This window comes from Rhinoraja longicauda, chromosome 39, assembly GCF_053455715.1.
Source record: "Rhinoraja longicauda isolate Sanriku21f chromosome 39, sRhiLon1.1, whole genome shotgun sequence".
Classification (NCBI taxonomy): Eukaryota; Metazoa; Chordata; class Chondrichthyes; order Rajiformes; family Arhynchobatidae; genus Rhinoraja; species Rhinoraja longicauda.
The window spans coordinates 2,165,948-2,176,451 of NC_135991.1; the positions used below are offsets into that span (position 1 = coordinate 2,165,948).

Sequence of the window (10,504 nt, forward strand, 5' to 3'; positions counted from 1 at the left end):
TCATGCAGAGAGATTTAGACTAAACACAGAGTACACAGTGGAGGACTAGAAAGGGAAAAAGTAGATAGGTACAACAAAACAGAGGTCATCTTGTATGGACAGGGTGTGATCGGGAAGACGACGGATGCGATTACCCAAAACGCAGCGAACTGGCCTGGGAGAACAGAGGGAGGGAGAGGCGTGAGGTGTGAAAGGCTAACTGGCCAACAGTATGTACGTGCGTATCAGGGAGAGTGAGACAGGGGAAAGAGAGGACAGAAGCGAGGGAGACGAGAATGAGAGCGAGTGAGAGTGATGGGATGCAGAGCGCACGGATTCCTAGACTTCGCGGCGCTGAATGCATTTTATAAAGGGCGATTTCACTACTTCTTTGAATTGCTGCCTGAACTTAGTCTGGGTGACGGCGTAAAGAGCAGTGTTTGTGCAGCAGCTCAGGATCTGCAGCATGTAAGCCAGTTCCCCGATGGCGAATTCTGGATATTTCCAGCTAGGAATTAATCCAGCCAGTCTGAACCACACAACAAATATCGTATGGAGCGCCCACAACACGATGAAATTCCCCGAGATGACCAGCAGTAAAATGAGGGATTTCCTGCGGCTCTCCATCTCCGGGTCTCTGCCACTCTCCCCACTGCTGGGACCCCGGAGTCTCATGCGGGCTCTGCTCGCCACTAACACGTATCTAATGGTCGAAGTGTTGGACAGGAGAATGAGGACAAATGGGGTCACGGGGGTGATGAGATACTGGAGAAGCTCCCCGATTCCCCAGGCTAGTGAGACTCGAACACCGGGTCTTCCCCAACAAAACCAGGGGGAATTAAAAAGCAAGTAGTTACCCCTCAACATAAAATACCAGAATATGTTCTTCAAGCAGCTCAGCACAGTAACTGTCCCCAGAACCCAAGCCGCTGTTCTCTCGGTGCAATATTTTGTTTTCAGCTTCTGGCAACAAATGGCTACAAATCGATCAACGGTGAAGGTGACGGTGAACCAGACAGAACAGTCGGTGACGGCGTAAAGCAAGACGGCGTGGATATTGCACACTCTGACAGAGTACATGAATATAAACGCTTCCCAGTAAGCAATCGGAATCTGCCTCAGTATCAGGTCGATAATAATGACCAGTAGATCAGCCGTTGCCATGGCGATCAGGTAGCGAGTGACACCTATGGAGAGACCGCACTTTCCCCGGGACAGGACCACAATGGTCAGCGAGTTCACTGTGAGGAGGGAAGTAAACAGAGACATGACAGCGGACAAAGCAAACGCGGCAGATTCATCGAAAGACAAATCAAATGCACAATCCTGCTCTGGGATTCAGAATTGCAGATGAGTGTTCAACGAGGCTGTCTCCCAGTGACAATTCAACGAAATAAATTACTAATGGTAAAATAACTGCATCTGCTCGACTACTTGACAGATGAGAAGCAGCGGTTACGAGGGTTCGGATAAAGAATCAGACCGGTTTCTGATCATTGCTCACTTCACCATGGGAGATTAGCTCATTGGCTCACTGTGAATCTGGTTCAGTGTGGGCTGGAGAACACACATTTGTCCTGCTCTTTATGCAGGGACGTTGCGTTAGTGTGGATCAATCAGCCCAGGGTTCTCCCTCTATTCATTTCCCAATGCGCCGGTGTCAGTCTGTTGGGACAGTACTGGTTCCGATATGGAGCATTGCGCAGACACAGAGATATTGGGCAAGACTGACTCAGATCCCAGCAGGAACCATTCGCTGCAGTCGCACCTGGGAGGAGGAGGAAGGAGGCAAAGGAAAGCGTGTCAGTATCTCAAGATTACATTAAACCTGTAAAAACTATAAAACCTGTAAAAATCCAATAAAATCAGTTTATTGTTGCAGTGGACAGTTTGGACAGCTGCATATAGATCGCCAGGCGCACGCCAGCAGTGAATTACAGCAGGAAAGCGACTTACAGGAACTGGAATGTCGTTAATGATTGTTTGCCGTTTTAATAACATTTCGCTGTCGTCATGGTAGTAATGTAAAAATAACAAGTATAAAGGGAAAGCAACACGGTGATAAAAAGCGTGAAACCTCTGATTCCCAGAATCTGACAGCATCAACACATTGCTCAGTCGAAGATTGTTCTAATGGAACACGTCATGAATTGTCCGAGCGACATACATTTAGACCATATCCCGTAACTGCCGCTTCTCACCTGATGTTGCACGGGGATTTAGACAGAGACTTACCTGGGAGAGCAACAATGGCTAGGATGGGATAAAATACAGGCTGAATATTCATGATTAAACTATAGATCCGATCACTTAAGCTGTGCCCAGCCCCAAAAATATCGTCAGCCGAATAGAAGATACTCTTCCCCATCGCGGTAATATCCCAGTCTACCGTTGTCAGAGGCCGAACCATTTCTTTAACACCGCACCCACTGTTCCTCGATTGCAATCACTTCACTCTCTCGTATTCTCCGATTCCTAACCACCACCTAACATCCCACTTTGTTGTTCACAGATTCAGAATGGTTTTCTTCCTCTGTGGAGCTGTGTTAGTGACGGACGGCCTGGTCGCACTGACACTCTCATATCGCATCAACGGGAGCGTTTTTATTAGACCTGGTTTAACCCCCGGCGACGCCAACCGGGCTCCGTGCGGACTGACGTTAATTACACTCACTGAACAAACATCTACTGTTAACTCCTTTGTGTCCGGGCACAAGGAACCGCACGTAAAGGGTAGCAGTCATCATTGGTGATGATGTCCATTATTGATGTTCTGTCGAGTGGACTGTTAGTGCAGGGAGCAATCTGCAGGGCTGAGAGTCCGCACCTTCTCACCGCAATCCTAATAATCGTGAGCACTCGCCTGAAATCGGAATGTTCGGATAAATCGTTTCCATGGACAAGTGAATCGAAGTGCAATTTCGGGAACCTTGAATCATTTAATTTGACACCTTGATGTGGAGGACAGTCATTAGAAAATTAAACGAACGGACAGGCACCATTAGTTATATCTATGTAATGGTTTGGGGGCCCAGCCAACCACTGAATAATAAAGGCATCCATCAGATCGCTTTTACAATACTTTCCTCTCACCCTAAACCTATGTCCTCCTGAAGTTGATACCCAGACCAGGGAAAACGTCGACCTCTGCTCTCTGTCCCTCGTAACCGAACACATTTCATTCCGTTGACCTCTCCTCGTCCCTGCCTGCAGGGGAAAACGTCACGTTCCTCCAATGTCAAGTTTCGAGAGTGTTTAATTGTCGTATGTAATGAAAACTCAATAATTGTTTGTACTTGCACCAGCATAACACATCTGTAAACACAGCACACGTTGAAAACATAATGAACAAATGATGGTTCAAATCTATTAGGGCAAACCCAAAGCTCGAAGTCTCAAGTGTAACCAAGGCATTTCGTAGCCCATTGTTTAGTCCGTGTTTGTCGTGGTCAAGAGCCCTATTGTTATTGAGAAACTGTAGTGAATCTGGGGTGATCACAGTTTGCAGACTGCGATACCCTTACTCGGAGTTGGTACAGGGCTATGCCGCCCCAAGGTATTGTGTATCTTGGGTCCTTTACTGTTTATTGTGGAGTGTATTCTTATTGGCATTAGCACTGTACATATTAACCCCCCTTATTCGGACAATCGGTAACAACAGAAAACATCTCCCGCGTGTGGTCCGCGAGAGCGAGAGTTTACTGTGACACCAACAACATGTCCAGAACAATCACTTTGAAATCCCGGCCGCGAAAGCATAGCAATGCCTCGTCTTCCTCAGGAGAGAAAGGAAGTTCGAAATGTTCCCAGAATTTCTCACCAACTTCTCCACACTAGCAGATTGCACCACAACTTAGCTTTGCACCAACTCTGCCCAAGACCACAATAAATTGCTGAGAGTTGTGAATGTCGCCCAATGCATTACAGAGAGCGGCCTCCCAATCCCACCCCCACCCTCAGCTCTATTTACACCACGCTGCCTCTGGAAAGCAGACAATATAATCAAGGACCACTCATCCCCTCCCCCATTGCGAAAAAGATAGAAAACATGAATCACCAGATTCAGGAACAGCTTCATCCCTCCTGTTATCAGACTGCTGAACGATACTTCCAAAGGCCAGGAATATAGCCGATGTTCCAACCTACATCAAGAGAACCGTGGATATTTGCTCTGTAAGGCGTTAACTATATTCTTCACTGCAGATTTTATCACCTTGCACAGCCTGGTGTAGGTACATAGTGTACGATTCGCCTGGGCAGCATGCAAACAGTATATCCTGGTGGACATGGTAAATATAAATCTGTACCAATAAATGTACAACAAATGTCGCCATGGACGTGGTGGGCCGAAGGGCCTGACGCTGTGCACCTTGGGTCCAGGACTCAAAGAGCACAGCAGTATTTCACCCCACACAATATTTCAGTGATGGGACTCTGTCCAAAGTCACAACACAAATAGACAGGCGGTTTCTGCAAAGGCATTCTGGCTCCGACACCATTCCTGCTCTCTGTATCCCCCTTGGCACTTAAAGCCCTGTCTGTCTCTGTAACCACACCCAGTCCCTACAAACCTATCCGTCTCCAACCTTCACCGGCTACTTCATCTCTCCCTATCATAGTTTGTATCTGCTTTTTTTACTGTCAAGTGTACAGGGAAAACGTTGTGTTGTGTGCTATCGAGGCGAATAATACCATACCTGTGTGCAACATGTTTTACAATAGAGGAAGGAAACAGTGCAGAATATAACGTTGAAGCTGCCTCTAAACCCCTACGTATGTAACTCACTGTAACCCCTACACTCCTCTCTGTCTATGTAACCCGCTCCAACCCCGACACCCCTTCCTGTTTTTGCAACCCCGTCCCACCCCTACACCTCCTTCTTGCTTCTGTAACCGCCTCCGGCTCTCAATACCCCCTGTCTCTGTAACACTATCTGACCCCGACACCCTTCCCTGGTAGCATTCTGATGACCTTCTCTTAAATTCCCTCCAAATCCTCCACATCCTCCTGTAATAGGCTTCTCAGGGTTGTCGGCAAGCTGGCGCAAAGGTAGAGTTGCTGCCTTACTGCGCCAGAGACCCGGGTTCGATCCTGATCTCGGCTGCTGTACGGACATTGTACGTTCTCTCCGTAACCGCGTGGGTCTCCCCGAGACCTCCCGTTTCCTCCCACACTCCAAACACGTAAAGATTTTGAAGGTAAATTGGCTTTGGTAAAAATTGTAAGTTGTCCAAAGTATGCAGGACCCTGCAAGTGTAAGGGGGATAATTCATTGGAGTGGACACGGTGGGCCGAATGACCTGTTTCCACGCTAAACTACGCCAAACTAAACTAAACCAAACAAAACTGCACGCAAACTTAAAATGTGGCTGAACCCAAATTTTGTTAAATCACAGTTGATGAGGAAACTACCGATGCCAGTTTCCACAGGGCTTTGAAACAACGACACAAATTAGGGTCCTCGTCGCATTGAAGGCCGTGGAATGAAACACCAGGGTTTACTGTAGATAAGGTGAATGCACAGCATGTTTTTACCCAGGGTAGGGGTATCAAGAACCAGAGGACAAAGGTATACGTTGAGGTGATAAAGATTAAATAAGAGCTTGAGGAACAACTTTTTCACTCAATGAGTACTGGGGATATGGAAGTAATTGCCAAAGGATGTACTTGAGGCATGTACTACAAAGCATTGAAAATACTTTCGGACAGGTATATGGCAAGGAAGGGTGGAGAGGGATAAGGGTCAAATGCAGGCAAATGGGACAAGCTGTAGACGGGGCACTTTGGTTAGCATGGGAGGCCAGAGTCAAAAATCCGGCTCCGTTCGTACGCTCCACATTCCCGGCTCAAGTTCTTGACTAAATCGGGATTTCCATGACCGGTGGATGCTGGATTATCGGAGTTACGTTATCTTGGTTGCCACCATCACAACATGCGCACTCAGCCACAGCCCCCGCCACACTGCCTTCCCTCAATAATACAGATAAGTTGTTCACATTTATACATGAATGCCAATATATATTCTTAATCTTATAAATGTACCCCAGCATAATACAGCCCCTTTGTTGAGAACAAGGCTGCCCTGGTACCCACGGTTGGCTGTGTAGAACCATGGGAGCTCTCTCCTGGTTGTTCAAGGGGTTTCCAATTCAACTCAACTCAATCACACCAGACAATTCCACGATATATTATTTGATGCAGACGCCAATGGAAGTCAATCTGGAATGTCTCAGGAAAGTTTCTATCCCGTGGTTCCCAGTGATGATTGTGGGCTGCAGACCAACGAAGCAAAATGTGGTTTCGTCAATGCAGCTAATTCGCGGTGGCATCGGCAGCATTAATGCATTGGTCCTACCACTGGACTTCCGCACCGCCTGTGGTTCAATCTCAATGCTTCTCATACCGCCCAGCAGCTTGATTGAAGCTCTCTCCCACCAACGCAGCTGAATATAGTATATTCAATGCATCCTTGTCCGCTTTGGTCCAATGCCAGTTGTTGTTTCTCCAGCCTGACTGCATTGGTGCGGTGTCATTTTAATGCAACTTACAGCAAATATGTGTTTCCAATGCATCTCAACAGAGTGCAGCTCAGCTTCCAGAGCAGAACATTTAGAGGATTGCCCAGGATTCACGGTGACTTAGTCGGATGGATCCAGAACCGGCTTATTCATCGAAGACAGGGAGTTGTGATGGGCAGGGATATATTCTGGCTGGAGGTCTGAGACATGCTGAGTTCTGCGGTGATCTGTGCTCGATTGTTAGTTAGTGGGTGTGCACCGCAGTGGTAATGGGAATAAGAGGGGCTTAATTAGTAGACAAGTACAGGTATCAGGGGTTACGTAGAGAAAACAGGAGAATGGGGTTGTGAGGGAAAGATAGATCAGCCATGATTGCATGGTGGAGTAGACTTGGTGGGGCCAATGGCCTAAATATGCTGCCATATGAATTTATGTAATGGGGGATTGTTTGGAAAAAGAATAAAGGTCAATGAAATGGGATGGCAAACAGAACTTGCATACTCTGCATGGGCTGAATGGCCTGCTGGGATATTAGTGCATATGAAGGTGTATTTGTAACGTGTGGACGTTACCAGTGCATGGCCTGGTGGCGCCGCACCTGGGCGCAGTAGTTATATAGAAAAGACAGGAAAATGAGCAACACAGACACCAAGGCAATGGCAGCCAAGATGTAACAAACCAAGCCCGCCCTGCTTTCCGCCCTCCGCGGCCATTCTTCCGTTATGCTCCAGCACCAGCACCCTCAGGTGGAAGGCACCGGCCAGTTCATCTGATTCGTCGCACCAGTAGACCCTCTCATCTGCTTTCTGGACGCCTCTTATAGTGTGACATCGTCCAAAGTTTGTGTGCTCCCTCGTTGTCGGGAGAGATATGCCCGCGAAACTTCTTTGTAATTTTTCCGCCAGGTCACCGGAGTGTAGACTGATGCGCCGGGACACTTAAAGCTACCGTTCCAAGTAAATGTCGATCAGGAGGAACGCCATACAGTTGCAAAAGCACGAATTTCCAACAGAGAATTTTGAGCTCCTCACGTGGGCAGCGGATGGGGATTCGATCACGTGGGGAACGATGCACGGTTCTAATCCCATCTCGGGAGGCCGTCCTGGAAGTTAGTGTCGCTTCGCCAAAGACCAGATGCCACGGGTTTCTGGTCGCCCAGGACTGGACGGGCGTAACAAAATACGTCCCAAACGTTTTTCTCTCGGCACCTGTCGCAGTCCTCCCAAGCGTTCCAGACCGTGTACAGTTCCAAGTGCTGGTCTCCGTCTTCTAAGAAGCGACTGGGAAGCGAGGAGACGCCGATGGATTTGTCGGAAATATGGATCTTGTCCGCATCCTGCATGTCGTCTCGTGGTAAGGGAGAGTCCCGTTTCCCGACCTGCAGAGGTAGACGCCTCAGTCCCGAACGGTGGCGGACCGATGGCTTCTGACCAAGTTTTTGGTGGGTTGGCCGCGGGACACCATTCTGCTTTAGTTAAACATTTTGTTCAAGATGGCCGCGCCGTTGTGTTTGGCTGCCTGCCACTGTATGTTGTTTCTTTTTTTTTTCTCCTAATCAGATGTGCAGCACTTTGGTCAACGTGGGTTGTTTTTAAATGTGCTATACAAATAAAATTGACTTGACTTGACTTGACTTGACCTGATGACTAGATGCGGGCAGGATAACATTCAACCGGCCCGGAGATAGAACAGCGTGTTCTCCTTCAGAGATTCCTCTCCCGTTCCAACGAAGATCACCGCCTTAATGTTAGTCTCCGTGGTGTTACAGAAGACCGAAGCCACGCCACGGGGACGGGTCGGTCCGTTGTGATAGATAAAGGAGGCTTGCTTTTTGGTGAGAAAGGAGATCTGACACGGCCAGTTAGGGTAACAAGCTACTAAGGTGCCACCCCACGCCAGCCGGGCGCAGGTCAATTGGGATAGTAGAGGACCTCCCCAACGCGCTCCAACCCAATCCGATGTCCATCCGATGTACACGATGAAGGGGAAAACGTGAATAACGTTTATTGCAACATAAAGCCAATAAAGTCCCATCAAAGATAATCGGTATCTTTGCTCACTGCTCGCCAGTTGTTGGTAAGATGGTTCAGTTGCCTGAAAGCAGTGGGGGTGGAAACTGACCCTGAATCTGGAGGTGTACTTTTTCACACTTCTGTACCATTTGCTGGGTCGAATCAAATGGGTTGAGAGGGTTATATTTAGAGTAGTGTACACCCCATATTCGACATGTTTATATACAGTGCGGTACAGTGACTCAGCCGTAGTGTTATTGACTTACAATGCCAGAGACCTGGGTCTGTAGGTTAATTGGCTTGGAATAATTGTAAATTATACCCAGTGTGTGCAGCATAGTGCGAGTTTGCAGAGACCGCTGGAACACATGGGCTAGTACTTTGAATTAAGTCCATTGGTGCAGTGGATGGAATCATGACTCCAGAAAGCCGGCTTCCATCCTGACCCGCAGTGCAGAGCGTGTGTGTCTGTGGCTGTGTGTACGTGTCTGTGGCGTGTGCGCACGTGTACGTGGAGTTTGAACATTCCCCCTCTGACAGGTTGCAGAGAAGAATAGTCCAATGGGATACATGGGATTCACGGTCACTTGGTTGTATGGATTCAGAACTAGCTTATTCATAGGAGACAGAGGGTTGTGGCATAAGGGAGATATTCTGGCTTTGTTTCAGTGACCAGTGGAATTTTGCAAGAATCTACGCAGCTGGGACTTCTGTTGTATGTGATTTTATATGTGTATATATATATATATCTTGGACGTAAATGTGGACGGGTAAGAAGTCAGTGTTGTTGGTATGGGAGATTGTGCCTTACAAAATGTAATTGTTATTTCAAGAAGTAACCACTTCCTGGGAGTGGGAGTGGCGCCTAACGGCTGCGGGCTCGCTGGCAGTCTGTTGTTTTTTCCCCTTTTGTTTGTGTGTTGGTGTTAGGGTGTTTTTTTTGTTTTTGGCTGTGTCTGTGTGGGGGGTGTGGGGGTGGGGTGGGGGAAACCTTTCTTTTTTTAGGTCGGGGTGAGGCTCGGCCGCGGGGCCTTCCATCGCCCGGCGTGGCTCGGCCGCGGGACCTAACAGCGGCCGGCGCGGGCTTAACATCGCCCGGAGCGGCTCGGCCGCGGGACTTAACAGCGCTCGGCGCGGCTCGGCCGCGGGACTTAATAACATCGCCGGTGCGGCTCGGCCGCGGGGCCTTCAATCGCCCGGTACGGCCGCGGGCCATTTCAGCGTTCGGTGCGGCTCGGCCGCGGGGACTTCCATTCCCTTGCGGGGGCTGTGCGGGTCGGTCGCCTCGGTAGGGGTCGAGGTGTCTGTCCGTGGGTATGGGGGTAGAGAGGGGGAGTTTTGTTGCCTTCCATCACAGTGAGGGGGTGTTTGGAGTCACTGTGATCGATTTTTGTTTTGGGGTCGTGTGTCTTGTGTTCTGTTTTTTTTGTGTTCTGTGACTGCTGGAAAATGTAATTTCGTTCGGTATCTCGGTATCGAATGACAATAAAAGAATACAATACAATTTAAAAAAGATTGGCAATGCAAAACCATAGATGTTGTCTATATGGACCTCAGCAAGACTTTGCATCAGGTTTGGCTTGGTAAACTACTCTGGAAGCTCGGGTCACATGGGAACCAGGGAGAATTAGCAATCTGGATACAGAATTAACCTCATGGAAGGAAGTGGCGTCATGGAAGGAAGGTGTTGGACGGGTGTTTTTCCAGATTGAAGGGTAATGACTAGTGGTGTGCATCAGAGATCGGTGCTGGGCTCATTGTTTTTTTGTGGTTTGTATTTTGTGGTTAACTATATGGATTAAAATGCATTAGATTTGGTTAATAAGTTTACATGTGACACTGAAGTATGTGATATTGTAGTGTGAAGATTAGTAACAAAAAAATACAGCAGGCTCTTGATCAGCTAGACAAGTAGCCCGAGGAATGGTTCATCGAGTTTAATGTAGACAAGTGCGATGCATTGCATTTTGCCAAAGTCAAACCATGGGAGGGCC

At 48.2% G+C, this 10,504-nt stretch overlaps 1 protein-coding gene and 1 pseudogene across 1 annotated transcript; both read right to left on the reverse strand.

The window, feature by feature from the left end:
- Positions 1 to 318: 318 nt before the first annotated feature.
- Positions 319 to 2,347, reverse strand: LOC144611089 (putative G-protein coupled receptor 139). Its single transcript, XM_078430166.1, has 2 exons — positions 2,215 to 2,347; positions 319 to 1,310 (listed from the first exon to the last, which is right to left on the reverse strand). Exons 1-2 carry the CDS (start codon positions 2,345 to 2,347, stop codon positions 319 to 321), a joined length of 1,125 nt encoding a protein of 374 aa, XP_078286292.1.
- Positions 2,348 to 7,066: 4,719 nt separating this feature from the next.
- Positions 7,067 to 8,464, reverse strand: LOC144611139 (uncharacterized; annotated as a pseudogene).
- Positions 8,465 to 10,504: the final 2,040 nt, after the last annotated feature.

Coding starts and splice junctions, on each gene's coding strand:
- LOC144611089 (XM_078430166.1), bottom strand. CDS start 2,347: ATGGGGAAGAGTATCTTCTATTCGGCTGACGATATTTTTGGGGCTGGG. Junction 1,311..2,214: donor AGCCATTGTTGCTCTCCCAG/GTAAGTCTCTGT, acceptor TCTGAATCCCAG/AGCAGGATTGTGCATTTGAT.